Consider the following 24,153-nt stretch of genomic DNA (forward strand, 5'->3'; position numbering starts at 1 on the left):
GCTTTGAATTATATCGTGTAATATATGTATGTACGCGCGTATATATATATATTTTCGTTTCATTTCGAAATTATGTTTATTTATTTAGAAAAAAAATGCAATACAAGTATTTTTTTTTAACAATCTTTGATCGAATTGATTTAATTTTTGAAAAATACTTAGATTATTCTGTTAAAATATTATTCTCGTAAATTGATATTTTATATCAATTTGAAAACTGTTTGTATGTTCTACGGATATATTTTTTATTCGTATAATCGTATATATATTTCTACAATTATAAAATTCTAGAATTATAAAACGCAAGCTTGTATAGGTTGGTTTATCTCGTTAAACTCTGTATTTTTTCCGAGTACCGACTTACCTAGCTAAGTACGCGCTCTACGTGGTATTTTATATGTTAAAATTGAAAAAATAGTTTTTTTAACGAGTTAATAATTTCATTCTACCAATCTCATTCTAAGTCCCTCGTGCGCAAAAGTTTATGCAATATTCATAATTTATAAACATAAAGAAAATAGAATTTAAATGGAGATTAATTTTGCTCGCTAAATACGTGTATTACTTTGAACGTGTTTTTATACATTATTTTGCATATCATGTGCGTTCTGTATTTAAATAAATTAGTTTTAAAATTATACTCTTAAGAAAAGAATTAAACAAGTAGAAATTTCATTTTTCTAACGATCAGATGATCGGAACAAATTTAATTAATTTAAAATGTCAATGTTATGAGCTTTTATATTCTCAATAAATCGTTGAATTTATTATTTCAACAGTTGCTACCGTGAATTATAATTTAAGAAAGAAGCACGACATTGTACGAAAATTTATTCCAATTCTCGTTAAATACGACGAAACTTTTTTCCTTCCAATTTTTTCCTCCTCCCCTCTGAAAAATATCTCGCATATATTTTCGTGAAAAACGAATAAATATCTCATCGACGTTGGAATTACATATATTTGTCTTATCGACAATGCGTTTTATTCATTACGTTCACGTGCACAGGCACATAATCGATTGGTCGCCGATCTCGATAGCAATAGCATGGAAGTGGTAGAGACGCAAAGCTTCGCCACCGAGGTGACCACAGCACTGGAAAAATTGAAGGAGAAGGACGTTAGAATAATTTTGGGCAACTTTAACGAAACATGGGCCAGGCGGATATTCTGCGAGGCGCACAAGTAACGCTTTTGCTTTTGATTAAAAATTCTTTGTCCTTCGATGCCGAGCCAAGAGGACCGTATCTCGTTCCACTCGTCTTCCCTTTCAGATTCGATATGTTCGGGAGAAAATATCAATGGGTGATCATGGGTACTTACACGGAAGAATGGTGGCTCCATCCGGACGAGGAATGCAATTCCGCTGATTTGGTGGAGGCATTGCACGGTGCCATATTGACAGACTTGTTGCCAATCACAACGGAGAAGAGGAAGACTATAGCTGGGATAGTGAGTGCTTGAGAATAGCTTGTTCGAGATTTCGTCGTGTCCTCTATCATCTGTCCGTATATTTCTCATTCTCGCTTTTTAGACGACCGAACAATACCGGGTCGAGTATGACTCGAGACGAGGCAAAGAGTATTCGAGATTTCACGGATACTCGTACGACGGTATATGGGCAGTGGCTCTAGCTATACAACGCGTCGCAAGCAGGATAACACACTACCGTCGCAATCAGACCATGTCAGATTTCAGATACAGAGACGAGCTTTGGGAGAAGCTTTTTCTCGAAGCTCTGAGAAACACAAGCTTCGAAGGTGTCACGGTATGTATCTCTGTGACAAAGAAAAGTTAACTTTTTCAACGAGACTGTATAATCTAACAATTAACACTATTGGATATATTTTATAAATAATGCTGACAGTCTTAACACCATTGAATCTCATGTTTGAAATTTATTGTTTTATTTAGATACTATTTTCAAGCTTAATTTTATCATAAATTCCACCAAATGTAAATATTTCTATTATTTGTAATCTATATCAGATACAGTTTGTAAGCTATAAATAAATAATAAAAACACTATGTAGTAATAATAAAATGTAAAACCTCATATTGTACCTTTCTCGTTCATCGCAATTTAATTTAAATGTTAAGAGTAAATAACCCACTGTGAAGAAAAAAGCATTTGAATAACACCTTTCGATTCTATCTATGCATTCGAAATACATAATAATCATCGAAAAATAAAAATTATTTCATATATTTTATAATTAGTTATACGAGAATCATAATAAACGTTGTTAAAAGAAATTAAAAGAAATATAAATCAAAATGAATCAAAGCGGACGATTCTATACGATATAATTTTCTAGGGACCGGTGCGTTTCTATGATAACGAAAGGAAAGCGTATATTCTTTTGAAACAGTTTCAAGGTGAGTATACAACGCGACGGTGTCGATCTAGTATTACAGATTCCTGTATTACCTTTTATTCTATTACAGGCGACAGAGAGGTAAAAGTCGGTGAGTACGACGGCGTGACAGACATTTTAGATTTGAACAAGGGCGAGCCTTTAATATGGAAGGGAAAATCACCGCCCAAAGATCGAACGCTTCACATCATCGAACATTCGACCGTAAATATTACGATCTATGCTGTGCTCACCTCCGCGGCCAGCGTGGGCATCACCATGGCGGCTATTTTTCTCGTCATCAATATCAAGTACAGAAATCAAAGGTGATTAAGATCGCAGGGATAATCCTCTCGTTTTTCTCCCTTCTCGTCAATTTCATCGCGGGTTCGTTCTGCTCGATGCGATTCGTCGGATGTGAACGCGACGCGAGACAAATCGGATCGTGTCAAAACGAGGCGAAACGAGACGTATGATATTATGTGATGTGCGGATAAAGGAAAGAATGTGCGCGTAGCGTAGAGTCAGATAAGCTTTTTTACCCGTGCAAATCGGGATATTCTATTTCCCTTCTCATGGCCGACGTTCGATCATCTTCGACGTTTCAGATACATAAAAATGTCATCGCCGCATTTAAACAACCTCATTATCGTCGGATGCATGCTGACCTACAGCAGTGTAATTTTCCTTGGGTTAGATTCGCAGCTGTCCAGTGAAACGGCATTTCCCTACATTTGCACCGCCAGAGCATGGCTATTGATGGCTGGTTTCTCCTTGGCTTTTGGTTCCATGTTCTCGAAAACATGGCGAGTACACTCGATATTTACCGACGTTAAATTGAACAAGAAGGTAAGTCTATCCACCGTTTCTATCCATCCATTATGTTGCTAACCGTTGCGACATCCGTCTTTTCTTTAGGTGATAAAAGATTACCAATTGTTCATGGTGGTCGGTGTATTATTGTTTATTGATTTGGGTATTATGACGACCTGGCAGGTTGCGGATCCATTTTACCGGGAAACGAAACAAATGGAACCTTATGTAAGCGCACCTATATCGGTCGAACACGAGTAATTACGAAATAGTATAAAAAAAAAAAAAAAAAATGTGAAACGCATGAATCAAGTCGCGCATTCCCTTCTTTCGTTTCAGCCTCATCCTTCCAGCGAAGATATCATCATAATACCGGAAAACGAGTACTGTCAAAGTAATCGAATGACCATTTATTTAGGGTGTATATACGCTTATAAAGGTCTTTTAATGGTAGGTAATGTCGATCGACTCGAGAGACAACGACGACACCAATATACCAAACTTTTTCAAGCGACGAGAGTAAAAAGTTCGTAGCGATCTAAAGCGATTTTTCACGCGGTGACTTTTTTCATATTCCAGATATTCGGCGCCTTTTTGGCATGGGAAACGAGGCATGTCAGCATTCCGGCGTTAAACGATAGTAAATACGTCGGAATGAGCGTATACAACGTTGTGATCATGTGTGTCACTGGAGCGGCTATAAGCTTCGTATTGGCTGACAAGCAAGATGCCATGTTTATTATGTTGGCGATATTTATAATATTCTGCAGCACCGCCACCTTGTGCTTGGTTTTTGTACCAAAGGTATTCTTCTGAAATGAAAATTCCATGCCCCGCGTTCTATCGTTTTGTTGTCGTTTTATCGCCGCTTTGGATCTCGTCCGCGAAAATAAAATTAACGAATCCATATTTTCCCATGTTAGCTGATAGAATTGCGAAGAAATCCCCAAGGTACGATAGACAAACGAATCAGAGCAACGCTCAGGCCAGTGTCGAAAACGCGAAGGGACTCGAGCGTTAGCGAATTGGAGGAACGTCTAAAGGAAGCGACGTTAGCGAATCAAAAATTTCGTAAACAATTGTTGGAAAAAGATTCAGAACTTCAGGTAAATGATTGAGAAACGTGTGAATGGTGAACGAATCGTATCGAACGAACAATTTCAGATGTTCCTACGGAGGCTTGATGATCAAACCACATCGAATACACAGGAAGCAATGGATAGGTTAACAGTTCCGAGGCAGGAAGCAACAGTTGTGAAAAAAGAAGGTAAACGCAGAATGATCTCGCTTAGAAGATTGTAATGCAAGTATTTAATATTGTTTTTCTCATTTATACATTTACACATTCTACTATGTTTGAGTCTCATATTATACTTTAAATCACAATATTCTGATGAAAATTTGACTTTTATAAATGTTTTAGATATACAAAACGGTCTATTTAATTTTTTTTTGTTTTTTATAATATTCCTAAAAAAATTGATGGCACAATTTTAGTTCAAAAGAGAAATAATTAAATAATTGGAAAAAGAATTTTTTTATCAAATCATTTTTTCTTGATTTTTTAAAGTTATTGATATTTTTTAATATTGAAAACGTGTATTTTTTTTTTATTATCTTGTATCGGATGAAAAAAATATACGAATGTGTCTGAAGCATGATTTTGAAATGGCCATTAAATGATTTTGAACAATGTAAATAAAATTGTTAAAATAATATTTATTTTAAAATTTAATAAAAAAATCCTTAATTCCTTAATTTTTTTCATTTCCATCTATTTCAATATTCTAAGTTATCTTATTAGTAAATATTAAAAGAGAATATATATATCATACATACAATGAGATCCAAAAATTGCAATAAAGTTTGTTTGTAATAAAAAAAAATATTTGTTTCTTTATGCTGTTATAATTATTGAAATTATTAATTTTCCGTAAAATAATGAATTAAAAACGAAATTATAACCTTTTGTTTATAACTCTTTTCTAATTATATAAACAATTTTTTACCAAATAAATTTTTTACTAAATAATTCTAATAAAGTCACGAAAAATAACCAAAATTTCATTTGAATTTTGCTCTCTTAAAGTGAATTTGAAAACAAACAAAACTTCTGCATATATATTTCTTTTTTTTACATATGTATTACATATTCTCAAATTTTCCAAATTTTTTGAATTTGCAGATTCGAGATCTTTCCTTGCAAATTCCAAGTATTATTCTATTCTCATACTTTCATCATCTCATTGCAGGTTTGTCCCTTGCGACAGAGACAACGGACATTTCCATATCAATGTGCAGCCTAAATTCAACTACCATCTCTCAACCAGAAGGCGTCGATTATGGGAGCACAATCGCGACCGAACAACCGATTAGCAAGTACGTGTTATAACGTATAAAATATAAGATTTGCATTCGAAAATGATCAAAATAATGCATTTTCCTCCAGGAAAAAGACATCGTTCTCGAAATTACCGGCGATCGCGATCGACAGCGAACGAACACCTCTGGTCCCGCAAACCCAAGAAACCACGAAAGGAACCGCGGATTTTTCGTCCTCGCCCCTGCCCTCGGTTTTGAAGCACACGACAGACGATTCCGGGCATAGAAGAAGTCGTTCCTCCATACTTGGAAAAGAGAGTGAACCTCTTCTTGCCGAGAGAAGTCCGGACTCGCGATCGGATACCGGCAAAACGAACGTTGAATTCGTACCGGAGATCGTCGAGGAGGGTGACGCCATTATCCTCGAAGAGACCGAAATTCCCAGGCATGGAAAGTTGATCAGAAGCAAAGACGACCGTAGATCCAGGCTCCCGACACCTCCGCCGACAAAGAACGTTTCATTCGGTGAACTTCATGAACAGAACTACCTCGAACAAGCGATTCTACCACCTCCCTCGCAATTCGTTCCCAAGCATCGACATTCCGGTGAGACGATACACAACTCTTCTCTATCCGATTAATTTTTCTAATTTCAAATTCTTCGTTTCATCATTTCCACTATACTTATTGCTGATCTCATTTTAGTCTCGGCGACGAATGCATCCGCTCATCAATCATTAAAGAGAAGATCGTCGGTGAAGAGCAACGGAATGGCTCATTCCCATCACGAGTTGTTTCAAACTCGGAGAACCAGCGTACCAGTCAATTGCATCAGTTATATTTCGACTGAGAACGTCTCGAAATCAGAGGCCACCGAGTTCTCTCTCAACTCTGGTTTTGATAAATCTTACATAATTGGTGAATGCGGCCATCGACGAGCATTATTCTCAGGTACTGGATATCGTTGTGAGAAACACGGAGGACGAGGACATCGCGCTATATTGAATGGTTCGGCCGAAACGCCGCCTCCTCCACGGAGACATAAAAAACATTACGATTCTCAAAATGCGAGTTCTCCGAGTGTGCCTGCGATGGTTAATGCAAGTTATTCAGATACCGGTAAGTGCTAATTTCCTCTTTCTTGAAAAAGGGAAGATCAATGTTGATAAGCAAATTTTTCAATTTTTGATTTTTAATAAATCAAATGTGGAGAAAATATGATTATAAATCTTATTTTGTCTAATAAGATACAAATAAGACTGATTTAGATAAAACATTTAAAACAAGTTACTTTTTGATTTGTTTATTGACGATAAAAAAATCATATCGGATCAAATTTTTGATAGTCATCTAGAAATCATAAGAAAGTCAATTTTATTTTTCTAAATATAATAATTACATTAATATTCTTTTATGTTATCTATATATATATATATATCATCTAGTAAAATTATAATACAAAATCAAAATCACTAATTCAATTGATTAATACAAAAAACTGATAAAATATTTCAATTGTTATTATATTGAATCTTTAATCATTATATTATTTAATTATATTATTTAATAGACGATATATTTTACGATTTTAAAACAAGCCAATATGTACTTTATGAGAGCGATAAAATTGCTGAATATAAAATAAAAATATTCAATATATATATATACTTCACTGTTTACTTATTATCTTTAAAATTAGAAATATATAAATAAATCATTACATAAATAAAATATTCAATTGTTCATAAAGTAAATTTTTTTTTGTTTATTTTGATTATAGATATAATCAATTAAAAAAATGTTATTAATAATTTATTTTAATAATAATATAATATCAAGAAAATCATATTTTTATAAAATATTAATTATCTTTCTTTTACATTTTAATAACAAATTAAAAATTTTGTAATTGAATTAACAAATTATAATATATTTATAAATTTAAATAAAATATAAAAATTTATAAGTCAATCAATCCAAAATGCTCATTTTATTTTCAACGTTCTCCCAATTAAATTACTTATGTATAAAAAAAATATTATTGCAATAGTTAATAATTTAATAATTTAATAAATTGACATAGTTAATTTTTCAATAGATATAATAACTTTTTAGCAACATGCAATCATAATATCAAAAAGAAATAACTAAACATAGTAGAAATCGTTCCTTTATTGTATTATACGTTTTCATGTAATTTCTCCGATCTTCTCCATATTATTCAATTTAATTATATATAATTTTATTACATTCACAGAGAAATACGAGGAATCCATGTCGACGATTATTCAACGATCGGTGTCTGAAAGATCGCGAGAAAAGTGTCCTCGGCTTCGAAGTGAAGGACACGCGATGATCGAATGTCCTCATCGTGCCACACGTCGGATACGAGAGTGTAGACATACCGAGTCTAAACTCCGACAACAGGCTCGTTTGGAATACGTGCAAAGCACACCAAATGTTGCCACTATACACAATAATAAATTCGCAAGCGCGAATCCACGTGGTGGTGGTGGTGGTGGTGGCACTGGGCCAAGTAGCGGCGGTGTGGCAGGCAGTGCGAATGGCCCAGGAACAGCCAGCTCAGTGACCGGCAGTAGTTCAGACGTTGTTGGTGGTTCCGCGGCAAATGTTTCTAAAATGTATAGCGCCGTATCAGACGGCGAATTACTCGATCTAGCGATATTGCCGATCTTTCAAAAACTACTCACCGAGAGGCACAAAAGTTCCTCGAGGGCCGGCTACGGCGCCAGTGTAGCCAGCTGTCCGAATATATCTATCAAATGTGACATCGTTGAATACCTTTAACGATCTTCCAACGATTAATTTCAATTTTCATCTGGCGATCTCGTTCTATTTCTCTCTTTCTTTGAACACTCCTCTCCCATCTTCCCTTACATCTCTCTCTCTCTCTCTCTCTCTGCCCCCCTCCACCTTACGGCCTCCAAACGCGACATCTATCGTAAAACGTGTTCGCCAATGTATCGGCCGAGATGATATTTTACAAGAACAAAAATTGCCGTTCCTTTCTCGAGCCTGCCTATCTGCGATGCTCTCGCGAAAGAAGGTTGAAAGAGGCAGCAACGCTGCTCTTTCGATATATGTAAATGTATGTACATTTCCGTGTCCATAAGTCACCGAATACTTACAATTAGTACGATTTAGGATAGGAATGAAATGAACGTTGTAATTGCAGAATGAAGTTGAATTTATTAATCGTTTATTATAAGAGAAAAAGTAAATTATAATTATTACATTTGAAAGATGTTATAAATCTATATTTTAATAAACGTTATGTTTAGATTAGCAAGTGTCCGCTGGACTTATGGACGGAGAAGGAGACGTTATCAACGAGATTAAACGAGAGGATGCCGGCCTCTGTTCGACGCTCGAGAATCTTTTAGCTCCTCTATTTAACTAATCAAATTGACGAAAATAGCCGCTCGCGGCATTCTATGAAAACGTTCTGCAGAATTCTACAGCGTCTGCACTTTAATACACTTTTCTCTTCCAACTTTTGTGATTTTTGTTTCCCCATCTCGATTCTCGTCTCGATGATGAAAGGTCATATAAACATTGATAAACATAGGACGCTTTCGCGTCCGTGAGAAAACGATTGACATAATCGCGGTGACTCGTCATTCTGGAACGTGGAATCTCGGTTTTTATAAAAAATTATTCGAAAAAACAGGTATGTTATACATGTTTGTCATAACAAAAAAATAAAAGTTATCGATCGGATAAAAGAAAGATAGCCAATATTGAAACGAACGTAGGAAAGAATGTTAGCGTATGCGTCTAATCTAACTCTAATCATTGTAAGCGTGCGTAATCGTTTTAAATAATTTTATAGCGTGCAAAATTCGTACAATCGCTGTTTAGCAATTCAAAAGATAGATATACGAGTCAAAAGATTCGAACATTTTATAGAATTTTCTCTCGCATTCGAGGGGGACAACTTTTTTTTACGTTATATCAAGTCTCTTCTTAAGAAAGAAACAAAAAAAAAAAGAATTTAAAAAAAGACATAAAAAAAAATAACAAAAAGGAATAAAAGAAAATAAAATGAAAAAAACGTTAACACATGTTCATTTCTATCGCAAGTAACGTGTTTGCGTCATACTGAATCATATTTAAAAATACAAAACACAAACTTCTACTATTGTACCGAAATTAATTCTAAATTGATTGTTATCGATTTCCAAAGCAGCTCAAGACACGTTAATGAAAACGATTAAATAAAAATGAAGCATACGGTAAGTGTTCTTACAATAAGCGACTTTTAAAATAATTTCCTTTCTTTCTGTATTCGCTTTTTCACGATAAACAGTCGGCGTCTTTTTACTAAAGACGAAATATATCGATGAGAAACTAACACAGGCGAGTTTTAGATGCGATTCGCATGCCTAGTAAAGAGAATCGATGAAATATAATATTTTCTTTTCGTTTCGCATGTTTTTTTTTTCTCCCGCCCTTTTCCGCTCGCTCAACTTTCCTTATCTCTCTTCCTATTTTTGTTTCTTCTTTATCTTCCCTTCTCTTGCATTTTTTTTTTTTTTTTTTTTTTTACGAAAATCTCGAACAGCCTATGATAAACAAAAAGTCAAAAAGCGTCCGGATATTCGAAAAAGCGTATTCTCTGAGAGCCTAATGCTCGTCACAAGATTTTCATTGTGTGGTTACGCGAGTCTTGTATATAACTATCAAAATAAATGTCATGTTTACAGGTAAAAATAGCCATTTGTTATGTAATACGAATTATACCCGCTTCATACTTTGAAAGATACGTTTTAAAACTTATTTACAAGCACTCGTATATACAACTCTTTTTTTCTTTTTTAAATATGAGAAAATATATATTATATATTATTCTCGTTATATGTGATGTAATATACGCGTCAACAATTTTCATTCGTTTAATTCGTCAAATTCGTGGTACACAACATCGAAACTATAACGTTCAAATATTTCGATAATTTAAAATAATAAGTGCGAGTCGATAATAACAAGTCAATTATATTAAATTTTATCAATAAAGTTGATTCACTTGTTCTACCATTTGACATTCAAGTTACATTCCTTAAAAAATCTTTTTTCATTACGATTATTCCATCAAATAAAATTATGAAATTATTATTTTATCTTGGATAAAGATATAATAATGCAGTATATTATCTTTCATATCTCATAACATAGTTTTAAAAATATATGTAAATACATACGAGATGCTGTTTTTTCGTTTAATATAAAATACAAAATTATATTATGTACATTAAAAATGATAATCTATCAAACAGAATGCGAGATATAAATGGGTTAATTTCCATTAGAACATAAATCATTCGATATAAGTAAGAAGCATGAATTCAACGAATAATATCAAAGTCACTTTGCATTATTCATAATATAGTAACTAATAAAAATTGTTAATAGAAAATAAATTCAATTTAAATAAACCAATTATTTGATACTGAATTATTCAATTAACGATATGATTCAATTGCACTCAATTGCTTTCTCTCATCACCTTGTTAACACCCGTATATACAATATAAATGCAAAATGATAGCATATACTATATAATTTATAGTGTTTTTCGAGACTAATGCAATTTATCCAAATTTTATATAAGTTTCGATATAAAATATTCCTTGTTTAATAGATAGTATAGAGGTATAGAAGATGAACGATGATTAATATTTTCTTTTATAAATTTAATTTATTTATGAGGAAATTCGATATAATAAAATTATGTATATATGAAAAAAACATAATGAATGAATTTTAATGAATTTTTTTCTTTGAGAATGTAATGATTTTTTATGTATTTTTGTGTGCTGAATCTGAATTAAAATAAAATTGTCGTAAAAATTGCCTATCATATTCGATTTAGGAAATAATTGAATAAAAAAATATTGATTTTTGTTATTTATATACGAAAACATTCTTTTAAAGAAATAATTTTTCAACTATCATATAATATTATTTCTTCATTAAACATTTTTTATATAGAATCGAATTTATTATCATCATAAAATTTTTTTTGTTAAGATTAAAATCATTTTAAAATTATTAAAAATTTATTTTTAATGCATATGAATAAAAACTTATTAAAAAATATTTTATCTTGATGTTCGAAGAAATTATATTTTATAATTATAAGAACACATTTTCATTATTAAAAAAAAATCAAAATTTTCATAAACTTTCTTCATATTATAATTAAATTAAAAGTAAATAATAAATAAAAAATTAAAAATAAAATCCCAGCAAAAAAATTCTATAATAATAAATTAAATTTGATTTCATAGGAGAAGGATAATACAATATAGTTGATAAAAATTTAAAAAAAAATTTTTCATTGGAATATTTTTATATATATAATATAATAAAAATCCATATTTTTTATCTATTTTTAAATCGAATATGATAGACAATTTTTACAATTGAATTTAAATTTAGACAAACATCATGAAAAATCGATTATTTCCGAACCAAAAAATCTTACTGATCATTTTTTATATGTTATATATTATCCATTTTTCATATAATTGTATCAAATTTTATAGAAAAAAATATTAACTGCTTTGATCTTTTTCTACATTATTAAATAAGACATATTTTAGATTAATTATAAAATTTGAATAATAAATATTATTATGTTAATTTCGAGGAAATGAACTGAAAATTCTATCATTTTCATCCGGAAATGATGTATATATTCGTGATATACATATTATGTCGAAATTGTAGTTCAATATTTAATATTTACTTAGACCATTCAATTATATCATATGTATTCTGTTTACATATTTTGAGTTGCAATTTTTATACAAAAATCCATTTAAAAAATTAAATTATCAGTTTCAAAAAAACATATAAGGCAATTAGAAGGATGAGTAGAAGAGATATCTTTGATTTATTATTTTATTTTTTAATTAAAATTTATAAATGATTTATATAATCAATATAAAAGTTTTATTATAAAAGTTATATTTTCTATTTTTATCGTCACGATTTTATTAAGATTATTCGTAGTGAATATAAATATAATATATAGCAATAAATATGGATACAAATAAAAGTATAAAAATTAAGGAATGAACACTCAATGGATTTTACGAAATAATACAAATAAATTAGTGTTTCATAAATATATGTCATTGCAATCTATAGATACGATCTTTATCTACTATATAGCATTGATATACTCTTTTTTAACAACTTTGAAAAAATATTATTATATAATACTATATATAGTAAAACATTATTATTACTAATAACATAATTACAAACATATTTAACAATTTTTTTATTATTATTTCTAATAGATTTAGAATTAATATTTTATTAGAACAAATTAATAAATCGTAATTATTGAATTATATCATTATTGCAAAAGAATGATATTTTATGACACATATCCGAATATAAAAGCAATACTCAAGATCGTATAAATCGATTGCAATCAAGTATAGAATTATTTATTTTTACAGAATCTTTGCAGATACAATTAATAATAGCTAATCTAGAAAAAAAGATAAGATTCTATTCTTTTTAAAATTTTACCATTAACAATTACAAAATGAAACGAAAAAATGAAGATATTCGATTAATAAAGATAGAAAAATTACATATATAACTATTATATATAATTATATAATTACATAAAAATGTAATTTAATATAATAAAAATGATGATTGTTTTAATTTGTTCTAATCTCGACAAGTTATTGGCTATTTATATTATTATTGTCATAAAAAAAAAATTATTGCGACAAAAAAGAGCTGTTCAAATCATTTCAGAAATAATCAGTTACAATTCTAGAATATTCTGTACACTTGTACATATATATGTATGTATTATACATTTACAATTGGTACATGAACTTCACAGAAGTCAAACTGATCAATTTCATCGAGATAAATTGTTTTTTTGAAATATTAAACTCAAAAAATTTTCAGAAAATAATAATATATAAATACATTAACTTGCATATAAATACATTAATTATTGCATCTTTTTATATATTATTATATATTATTTATTAAAAAATATTCATCAAAAATATTTATTAATAATTTATACGATACACTTATAACGTGTAAAAATATCATTTTTTAATTTCATTTCATAATTTTATATGTATATACATCATAATACGATAAAAGAATTATTGCGCATGTGCACGTAACTAACCTCAACATAACTAACAGCACAGATGATGACAAAAGCCAGTAACGTAGTTACTGTTCGAAGTAACGTAGTTATTACGTTTGATTAAGTTTAAGAACGAAAAAAGAAAAATAATCATGTTACGATTATTAAAAAAAGTTCAATTATCACGATATCTTCATACAGCTACTAGACCAGAGCCAGAAAGAAACCCAGCAATCCTTTATACAGGAGTAAGTAGCATTATTGATAAAATTTTTTATATAGAATGTTCAAACTAAGTAGATCAAAAAAAAAAATACTGAAACAAAATACAGAAATGAATTCATTGAAGCTTGTTTTTTAAGTTATAACAATTTAATTAAGTAGATCAAAAAAAAAGATACTGAAACAAAATACAGAAATGAATTCATTGAAGCTTGTTTTTTAAGTTATAACAATTTAATTTAAATATTAATATATATAGTAGGGAAATATAAGAAAATGTAGGGAAATGTACGGAAAATGAGATATTGAGATGAATTTTGTTTTGCAAAATTTTTCTTTCAATATTAATTTATTACAATATTATAATATTAGAATGAATGTTTTTTTTAAATATTTGCTAATAAATAAAATATGAAGAATGAAACTTGAAAAATATTGAAGATACATTTTAAGAGGATTTTGAATTGATGAAGCAAATTAATTGTTTAATTAAGATCTCTTTAATTAATTAAATTTAAATTTTTTAATTTTTCATTTTCTTTTAAAAATTATGCGAAAATTATTCTGTCTTTGATATTTTATCTAATACATATTATTGTCATAAAAAAAAATTATTGCGAGAAAAAAAGATTATATATTTCAAATCATTTCAGAAATAATTTTAAATTTCTAGAATACTCTGTATATATGTACATTTATACATGTATATACATGTATATTATTATATATATATATTATATACTTACAATTGTACATAAACCTCAGAAGTCAAACTGATCAACTTCATCGAGATTAATCATTTGTTTTGTTTTATTGTTTTGTTGTTTATATCAAATGTAAAATTTTATCATTTTCTTTTTGTCGTTCTTTTTGGAATAAATAAATTAGATTTTCTAAATCTTTATAGAATATAAATTTTTTAATTTTATTTAAAAAAAAATAAAATAAAACATAGATCAGATATTTTAATTAAAGAAAATATTATATAAAATTTAATATTAAGATTTATTAAAACCAATAACAGAACTAAATAATCAAAAATCGTCAATATTATAAAGACTATATAATGAATATTGAAGAATATAATGAATATTATAAGTATATAATAAAACAATAATCATAATTAAAAAATATTATAATAATTATAAAATATTTAAAAAAAAATAAAAAGAGAATACTGAGTGAATATTTCACAGAGCAACCTTTATCTTATTATTAAAATTACGTAAAAAAGAGCATACGATCTTGAAATATATTACATATTAAGATCAACATTATAAATAATTTTTTGTCATTCACGTTCTCAATATTAATGAAAAAACTTTTACTATAAATTAAATTCTAATTATATATATACAGAATATATATTATAATATATATGATTTAATAATTGATAATATAATAGTAATATGTAACAGTGCAAACAATTTTTGCTATACTACTACTATTAAATTTTTCTCATGCATACATATTTATGATATACCTTATCAACTATTTGTATAAACATATCGTAGCAGTTTAAATTATAATGTATTAAAATTATAATGATAACGATATCAGTCTCATATTTAATATATGAATATAATATCATTATTAATATTATAAATATCATAATTAATAAGTCCAATCATTGTAATTTCGATTATCCAAAAGTTATTTTATATTTTATTCATATCTCATATTTAATATTTATTGTTGCAATGTAAATTATAATTTCGATATTTATGAAAGCAGTAGATAAACAATTGCATGCTGATATATATCTATAGATTATAGATAAAATTCAATGTAGTAATAGCAACAATTTTTTACAAATGTCTTGAAATCTAAATTATCGAAAAGAATTGTTTATTAAATTTTTTAAAAATACTATAATTGGCATAATTATTAGATGTTATATTAAATTTAAGATCATTTTTTAAATAAATATTTTAAAGTTTATTTTATTATGATCAGAAACATATAATTCAATCGTGTGAATAATTAATTTGATTTAATTTACCAATTTATATGTTTTATTTTAATAATAAAATGCAAATAATTGCAAATAATTTGTTATTTTATTTTTAAATTTCACTATCACTATTTATTTTTTTCCATTCTTCCAATCAGACTTCATCCAACTACCATGATTATATTTTTAGATTTAAAAGTCACGTAAAAATAACAGTACGTAAAAATAACAGTATAACACATGAATTTTATCAGATATAATATTCATATTCATATATATTCATATTTTTAAAATAGTAAGTCGCAAAAATTCGTAAGATTTGAGTGTAGAACTTTTGAAATTACTTCAAAATTACTGTTGAATAATTATTCTCAGCATGACTCGTCAGTAAATGAAGAAAATTCTTAAGAATAATTATCATTCTTAAGTGAAGTTAGTATCCATTATGAAAAGATTGATCAACTTCAACTTCAAAATAAACATTATTATATTATCAATGGGATCTCAAAATGTTCAATTCAAAATAAAATATAAATAATCAAAAGTGAATATATTGACATATACATGTCATTATGAATATATTATGAATATATTATGATATAAATTATAAAAAAGATAATAAATAATTCGAAATTTAAATTGTAACTATTAATATATTATATTAATATATTTATATACTATTTATTTATATATTTTTACATATTTTTTAAGATATAAGATACAATCAATTATTTATATACTAATAAAACAATATTAAGAAGACAAAAAATTTAGTAATTTTATTCAAAAACATACACAATTCATTATATTTTTCTCATATACAATTAATTATTGCATTATACTAATACTGCAATATGAATATTTCAAATAGGAGTTCTGTTTCAATTAACTTTGATACATTGCAGATAATTAATGAGAGATTATAAAATTATTAAAAGTCTATAAAAAGTCTATAAGATTCTCAATTCTTGATGATGAACAAATCTAATAATTTTATAAATCAGAGTTTGGCTTAATTATTTATCTTAAATTCGATTATTTTTTTACATATTTTTTTTATCATTTTTTTACTTATTTTTTTATTATTTTCTTTACTATGTTCATTTATTATGTTCATTCGAATAATTATTATAATTATAGAATAAAATTTATATTTGTTAGCGATTTTTCTTAAAAAAGAAAATTTAAAAAAAAAAAATAAAAATGAACATTATAAATCTATATCTTTTCTCTCTTGTAATCTTAGAAAATATTCAACGATTTATAGATAAAACTATGTTTAAAATTTTCGATTACTTTGTTTTTATAATTTTTAATTAATTGCAACATTATAGATTTTTATTGACAACGAATGGCATCGATCAAAGTCTGGAAAAACATTTCCTACAATAAATCCTACAACCGGTGAAACGATTGCGGAAATACAAGAAGGCGATGCTGCAGATATCGATTTAGCAGTAAATGCAGCCAATAAAGCTTTTAAATTAGGATCACCATGGAGAACTATGGATGCTTCTCAACGAGGTGTGCTATTGAACAATTTAGCTTCCTTGATGGAACGTGATCAAGCCTATCTTGCGGTAAAAATGTTCATTCGTTATATACATGTTCATTCATTACGCATTCCATTTCATTCATGTATAAATATAGATAAAAAATTGAAAATTTACGTTCTAGGCTTTAGAAACTTTAGACAATGGAAAACCTTATTCAGCGGCGTATGAATTCGATATACCTAGCAGTATAGCCACGTTACGATATTATGCAGGATGGGCTGATAAAAATCATGGACAAGTTATTCCTATCGATGGAAAATATTTAGCTTATACTCGTCATGAACCAGTTGGTGTTTGTGGACAAATTATTCCGTGGAATTTTCCTATCTTAATGATGGCTTGGAAATTAGGACCTGCTTTAGCTACTGGTATATTTATTATACGATAATTATCTTTTAAAAAGAACTTTCCAATTTTTTTGATTTTAAAATATGTTATAAAAGATAAGAACTTTGAACAATTTTTCTTTATTCAAATGTTGTTTTATCTTTTTAAAATACTCATAAAAAATTGTTGTCACTTGTATATTAAATAACGCCTACATATACATTCGTCAATATATTATCGCTTATTTATTGTTTTTATAAATTATACATCGTAATAATAACATTCAAAATATATAATGGGTAAACCAATTAAAAAGCTTTCTATCTGAATTTCGATTGGCTTGTTGAGATATCTTATTCTCAACCAATATCGAATTCCGATACTTTACAGAATGTAAAAATAAAATTTAAAATAAAATTTAAAATATAAAACTAGATATATAAGAATTAATATAAATAATATAAGCATAATATTTGATAAAAATAAAATTAAAATGATTCATAGGAAACGTCATAGTATTGAAACCTGCAGAGCAAACATCTTTAACAGCTTTATATGTAGCTCAATTATGTAAAGATGCTGGTTTTCCTCCTGGAGTAGTTAATGTTGTTCCTGGTTTTGGTAAAACGGGTGCAGCACTAGTCGCTCATAATTTAGTCGACAAAATAGCATTTACTGGTTCGACTGAAGTTGGAAAATTAATAAAACAAGGTGCTGCGATGAGTAATTTGAAAAGGACTACATTAGAACTTGGTGGAAAATCTCCGAACATAATTTTATCAGATGTTAATCTTGATCATGCTGTAGAAACGGCTCATTTCGGATTATTTTACAATATGGTAATATTATATTTTTTTATCTTTGAATAAATATATTCGAACACTTATTATTATATATTATATTTTTCTTTAGGGTCAATGTTGCTGCGCCGGTTCAAGAACTTTTGTCGAAGACAGTATTTATGATGAATTTGTGGAGCGAAGTGCAGCACGTGCTAAATCTAGGGTCGTCGGCAATCCATTTGATTCAAATGTAGAACAAGGTCCACAGGTATTTAATTTTTATAAAATTCTATAATTTTATAATTCTATAAAATTTGATTTTTCTTATATCCTTTTTTATTTTATCCGTTATTCACAGATCGATGAAGAACAAGTAAATAAAATTATGTCCATGATTGAATCAGGCAAGACTCAAGGAGCAAAATTAGTTTCTGGTGGTACAAGGATTGGTGATAAAGGCTATTTTGTTGCACCTACAGTATTTGCCAATGTTAAAGATTATATGACAATTGCTAAAGAAGAAGTGCATATTAATATAAAAAAAATTATTTCCACATATTCCTTAAAGATGCAATAAGCGCAATAGCTATAATGTAATATATTTGTTACAGATTTTTGGACCAGTTCAACAAATTCTAAAATTTAGCAGTTTAAATGAAGTTATTACGCGTGCTAACAATACTGATTACGGATTAGCAGCAGCAGTATTTACGCAAGATATCGATAAAGCAAATTATATTATACAAGGACTTCGAGCTGGCACTGTATGGTATGTTAAATTTATACAAAAATAATGCTACAAAATAAAATATTTGATTTTGTTTGATTGATTCAAAATTTAGCAATTTTAATATATTTTGCATTAAATCAATAATTAATTGAATAGTATATCTGATATAATATCTGATTTACATTTTAAACATGTACTATAAATATTCTGATATTCATGAAAATAGTTTTTTCACGAATCTAATGATGATAGATACATATACATGTTACATAAAATAAAACAATAAAATATAATTCCTACTAGATACATTTAACCAATGAAAATTAATTGAAATTGAAAATATTATAAGAATTTTAAAAATATTAAACAATTTTTTTTCTATTTCTTATTATTATAATATTACAGGGTAAATGCGTACAATGTCCTCACACCCCAAGTACCATTTGGTGGTTTTAAAATGTCGGGACATGGAAGGGAACTCGGGCAATACGGTCTCGAAGCATATACTGAAGTCAAAAGCGTTATAGTTAAGGTTAATCAAAAAAATAGTTAGAATTCGATTAAAATTTATTTTCATTCATTTTTTCTGAACGAAAACTTTATTTTATAAGTGCTTAGAATTATTTTTTTATACCGTGATATTATTTTCTTTAAAGTATATTATGAAATACTAATAAAATAATAAAATAATAAATTTATATCTTTGTATATTAAAAAATTTAAAAATAAAATTAGTGAAAATAAAAACTAAATATTTAAAATATTAATATATTTTTATATAATTTATATTAATAAGAAAATATAATTATTCTAAATTTAAAGGAACAAAATTCATGCACATAAGCGCATATATTTTTTACTGTATAACTTATAAATATAATCTTATTGTATAACTTATAAAAATATAATTAATAAATAATTTAATCTTTTTACATTTGGTTTCTGATAAAATTTTTACACTTCTTCAACAATTATGGAATTCATGAAATTTAAACATTTGTTAAAAATTTAAATAATTATAATACTATTATAATCAAAATATTTTTATGTGTATTCACATATATGACCGCAACCTGTAGGACATTGTCGATTACGACTGAACCATTCATTCATATGAACAACATGACCACCATGTGTACATCCTTGGCACCACGCGTAAATTCCTCGAACGACCTAGAAAGTAACGATCAGATGAAAGTAAAGATATATAAAAACATTATATAAAATAATTATATTATAATAATTTTTTTTTTCACCTGATGACAAATTGAACAGAGTGCATGATGAGATGAATGACATCGATCACAAAACCATGCTGCTCGTTGTAATGGTTTTGTACAAGCTAAGCAGCTTGCATGTATTACAGTTGATTGTTGATTTAATTGAGATACAGATGGAATCCAAACCGATTGAATAATCTATCAATACAAATTAATATTATTATGTTTTTCATTTAAATGGTATTAACAAATTAAGAATTTAATTTTATCAATAACCTGTGTTGCTACATTCCAAAGTTTAAATCTTGCAAGCATATCTAAATATTCCAATATCCAATGTTCCTGAACAGCAGTTTCAATATTCAAATTTTTTCGCTTTTCTCCTAGTGCAATAAGAATTGATGCGGAAGTTTGAATATCTCTGAGAGCAGCATGATGTTTCAAAGCTTCTTCAATTAAATTCGTAGGATCCCAAAATTGTGGTTTAGGTATATTTGAAACTATTAATTGACTTGGTTGATCTTCGATCATTAACGAAGCACAATCCTCGTTAATATCTGGTGGATGATTTGGAAATTGTTCCGGAGGTGGAGATCTATCTTTTATTTCATGTCGCAAAGGAAATGCTTCTTTGGATAATGTCCAATCATTATCATTATTTATCATATTATGTATGTAATTAGAAGTATATTCCATTGTCATTGGTTCAAATTCACTTTCTCCAAATAAAAAATCTCCTTTAGATGGCCCTTTATGGTCAATAAATGCACGTCTGTAACTATGTAAATACTTTCATATGAAAAAATTAAATCAATATACTAATTGTAATTAATATTACATAATATTTCTAAACCTAGGTAATTACCTAGGTAAAATAGATCCTATAGAATGTTGATTTTCTGGTGTTTCATCTGTCTCTGTTTCATCATCACCTCCACTAGTTGCACCTGTTACTTCTCCTTGTAAAGATTTTACATCATTTTCATGTACTTAAAAAAGATATTGCAAACATCGTTAAAAGTCTGTAAAACTTTAATTACTCATGACAATTATACCCAATATCTTATTATTAATGATATTATATTAATACGTTATGCTGATATTTTTACCTGCATTTGATTGTTCTATACTAGGTCCCATTGTAATCTGTGCTAAATTTAATGTATTTACGATATCTTCTTTAGAAGCAGTTGGTGGTGTTTTTAAAATAGTTCCCATAGGATTTGTATATAAAGTTTTTATAATATTCCATACTGTACTAATCTAATTCAAGTTAATTTTTATATATTATTTTTTAATAGTTTGATATAAAACTTAAAGTACAATATTAAATGAAATACTACATACATCATTTCTACCGGCATTCCTAGCAATAGTTGCATTATGATCGCAAATTTCATTTAATCTTCCAGAAAGCAAATAGCCTTCTGCACAAGCTCTAAACCATTTTGGTTCCCGTGGCATGTTTATAGCAAATCTATGCATAACGCTAGATGCCATGCAAAATGTATCATTTGTTGCTGGTGTTTTCCTGTATAATGTTAAATAATATTTAATATTTCAGTTTATTTCAAAAACTCTGAGATAACAAAATTGAATTTTTTTTAAATTGTATTAATTCATAGGAATTTTATTAACCTCATTATATTAGTCAATTGTTTCATTGTAGTTGTAACATGAACATTTACTTTACAAGCATATGCAATATCTCCTTTTGGATTCAATGCTATACCTTGTGGATTTGCTTTACTCGCAGGTCTAGTAGCATCTTTGAATATATGATGATATAATGTACAATCCTGCATAAAAATATATTTTATTAATACTTTTCAATATAAATAATATTTTATATATTATAATGCTGCTGTTACCCTGCTAGTTGACAAAAAAGATTGTGGATTGCCTCTCCATGCAACACCAGTAGGAACATCTTTATGTTCGTTAAAACTTGCAAATGGTATGTAAGGTCTACGAATATCCCATACATTTATACTACAATCTACTACAAGAGCACAACTGGATATATGATATTTTCTTTGAGGTCTCCATTTTATACGACCTACTGATGCAATTGTATGTATAATATAATCACAAGTAGGTTTACCTAATAAGTCCCAAACCTATATATAATTTTACATATATTAATTTTAAGCTAAAAATAATATTTAATAAATAATCTCTTGGTTTGAAATAAATATAAATAATTATATTAGTTTTACCTTTATGGTTTTATCTCTAGAAGCAGTTGCAAGCCAAATTGTTTCAGGATGCCAATCACAAGCAAATATGGGACCACTATGTGCAGTAAAATGTTGAAAATAACGATCTGGTTTTCGTAAATCCCATTGTTGTACATGTCCATTTTCAGAAACAGCAGCAAAAGTATGAGGTGAATGAGGACAAAATTGTACATCTCTCACTGATTCAGTATTACTAAAATTAATAATATTTTTTAATATTTTTTGATAAATATTGAATTTCAAAAAATATATATTGAAATATTTTTAAATACTACCTATAAAAGGTTCTAGTAGCTTCTTTTATTCTTAAATCAAAACATTTCATAGTACCATCTTGGGAACCTGATATTAGCCACATAGGCTCTGTCATATGAAAACTTACTTTATTTACAGTTCTTTTATGATCAATAAAAACATGTTCTTGTTTAGATCTGGATGATTTATTTAAATTCCAAACTACCACTGCTCCGTTTGTAGCTGCAGTTGCTAATATATGATCTAAAAATATAAATATTAAACATTTTTTAATTTTTTATTTGGTTTTATTTAATGATAAAAGTAATTATTCAAAAAATTGAAAAGAATTAAAATTATAAAAAGAAAATAAAAAGGATGAAGTTTACCATCAATGAGATTCCAAGCAACATCATTACATGAAAAATTTAAATTTAAATTTTTTCCAACACGTAAATTACAAGCTTCTTCAAATCTGTCTTCTAATAAAGTAAATATTTTGAAAACTGTAATATAAAATAAATGATCAGCTATTAATCATATATATTATTTTTCTTTATATAATCATCTCTTTCAAATTAATTTTTCATTGAGTAACTTACCATTACGTCCTGCTATAACAACTTGACTATTATCTTTATTAAGTGCTAATGCATTTGCTGGACCTTCTTGTGTGATACATACAGTTTTAGAAATCATGATGAAATTTTTTTACTTTTTAAGTAATTACAATATATTATACATCAATTTTCATTTAAAAATTATATTTCAATTTCATATTTCATAAAGAAAAAATTTTAATTAATAATCTCAATAAATATTAAATAATTTATTTATAATTTGTATTATTAATAAATTTATCATATAATAACAGCAATATAAATATAAAACACAATGTTAAAACTTTCTAAACATTTTAGCCAATTCAAATTAATTCAAATCAAATATTATAAAATGCTCTTTCTTCTTTCATTATATATATACAAACATGAAATATTTTGTGTATACAATTCACATCTTTATTCATAATGAAAAAAGAAAGGCAATCTCAACATAAAAGTATATCAAATATTAAGAATGATAAATATTTTATTGCATTAACAAATTTTTTTTTTAATATAATAAAAATAAAATTAATATGCAATATAAAATTTAATAATGTTATAAACAAGAATATTCATAAAAATATGAGATTTCATACTGAATTGTAAGAGAGCGCTGATGGATACAAAATA

At 27.6% G+C, this 24,153-nt stretch overlaps 3 protein-coding genes across 4 annotated transcripts in view; 2 read left to right on the forward strand and 1 right to left on the reverse strand.

Moving 5' to 3' along the window:
* Window positions 1–10,555, forward strand: part of LOC107998439 (gamma-aminobutyric acid type B receptor subunit 2) — a 199,742-nt gene extending 189,187 nt beyond the window's left edge. Inside the window, exons 5-20 of one of the 2 annotated variants that reach the window (XR_001766187.3) lie at window positions 1,010–1,185; window positions 1,275–1,452; window positions 1,535–1,768; window positions 2,319–2,379; window positions 2,449–2,683; window positions 2,966–3,206; window positions 3,276–3,398; window positions 3,510–3,620; window positions 3,750–3,974; window positions 4,094–4,276; window positions 4,335–4,437; window positions 5,423–5,549; window positions 5,620–6,098; window positions 6,198–6,611; window positions 7,750–8,601; window positions 8,795–10,555. Coding sequence is in view for 1 of the 2 variants with exons in the window: in XM_017057716.3 (XP_016913205.1) it covers window positions 1,010–1,185; window positions 1,275–1,452; window positions 1,535–1,768; window positions 2,319–2,379; window positions 2,449–2,683; window positions 2,966–3,206; window positions 3,276–3,398; window positions 3,510–3,620; window positions 3,750–3,974; window positions 4,094–4,276; window positions 4,335–4,437; window positions 5,423–5,549; window positions 5,620–6,098; window positions 6,198–6,611; window positions 7,750–8,300 (3,441 nt within the window). In the remaining variant the exon portion in view is untranslated. Of the gene's footprint in view, window positions 1–1,009; window positions 1,186–1,274; window positions 1,453–1,534; window positions 1,769–2,318; window positions 2,380–2,448; window positions 2,684–2,965; window positions 3,207–3,275; window positions 3,399–3,509; window positions 3,621–3,749; window positions 3,975–4,093; window positions 4,277–4,334; window positions 4,438–5,422; window positions 5,550–5,619; window positions 6,099–6,197; window positions 6,612–7,749 lie in introns of both variants that reach the window. The other variant, XM_017057716.3, reaches the window with a different exon arrangement.
* Window positions 10,556–13,673: 3,118 nt separating this feature from the next.
* On the forward strand, window positions 13,674–20,156 carry LOC107998471 (aldehyde dehydrogenase, mitochondrial). Its single transcript, XM_017057773.3, has 8 exons — window positions 13,674–13,901; window positions 17,164–17,409; window positions 17,507–17,753; window positions 18,217–18,551; window positions 18,625–18,762; window positions 18,853–19,017; window positions 19,106–19,263; window positions 19,630–20,156. Exons 1-8 carry the CDS (start codon window positions 13,806–13,808, stop codon window positions 19,775–19,777), a joined length of 1,533 nt encoding a protein of 510 aa, XP_016913262.1. The 5' UTR covers window positions 13,674–13,805; the 3' UTR covers window positions 19,778–20,156.
* On the reverse strand, window positions 20,040–23,903 carry LOC107998472 (GATOR2 complex protein WDR24). The gene is made up of 12 exons (XM_017057774.3): window positions 23,521–23,903; window positions 23,308–23,424; window positions 22,960–23,182; window positions 22,664–22,877; window positions 22,316–22,564; window positions 22,083–22,243; window positions 21,792–21,975; window positions 21,554–21,707; window positions 21,310–21,433; window positions 20,721–21,222; window positions 20,481–20,642; window positions 20,040–20,397 (listed from the first exon to the last, which is right to left on the reverse strand). The coding sequence occupies exons 1-12, from the start codon at window positions 23,615–23,617 to the stop codon at window positions 20,269–20,271; spliced, it is 2,316 nt and encodes a 771-aa protein (XP_016913263.1). The 5' UTR covers window positions 23,618–23,903; the 3' UTR covers window positions 20,040–20,268.
* Between the last annotated feature and the right edge of the window lie 250 nt (window positions 23,904–24,153).

Source organism: Apis cerana, linkage group LG7, assembly GCF_029169275.1.
Source record: "Apis cerana isolate GH-2021 linkage group LG7, AcerK_1.0, whole genome shotgun sequence".
Lineage (NCBI taxonomy): Eukaryota > Metazoa > Arthropoda > Insecta > Hymenoptera > Apidae > Apis > Apis cerana.

Excerpts from the sequence above, each read along its gene's own strand:
- LOC107998471 (XM_017057773.3), top strand. The coding sequence starts at position 13,806 with ATGTTACGATTATTAAAAAAAGTTCAATTATCACGATATCTTCATACA. Across the intron at positions 19,018-19,105 it reads TGACAATTGCTAAAGAAGAA|ATTTTTGGACCAGTTCAACA; the intron begins GTGCATATTAAT and ends TATTTGTTACAG. Across the intron at positions 19,264-19,629 it reads CTTCGAGCTGGCACTGTATG|GGTAAATGCGTACAATGTCC; the intron begins GTATGTTAAATT and ends ATAATATTACAG.
- LOC107998472 (XM_017057774.3), bottom strand. The coding sequence starts at position 23,617 with ATGATTTCTAAAACTGTATGTATCACACAAGAAGGTCCAGCAAATGCA. Across the intron at positions 22,565-22,663 it reads CTAGAGATAAAACCATAAAG|GTTTGGGACTTATTAGGTAA; the intron begins GTAAAACTAATA and ends AATTATATATAG. Across the intron at positions 21,976-22,082 it reads CAATTGACTAATATAATGAG|GAAAACACCAGCAACAAATG; the intron begins GTTAATAAAATT and ends AACATTATACAG.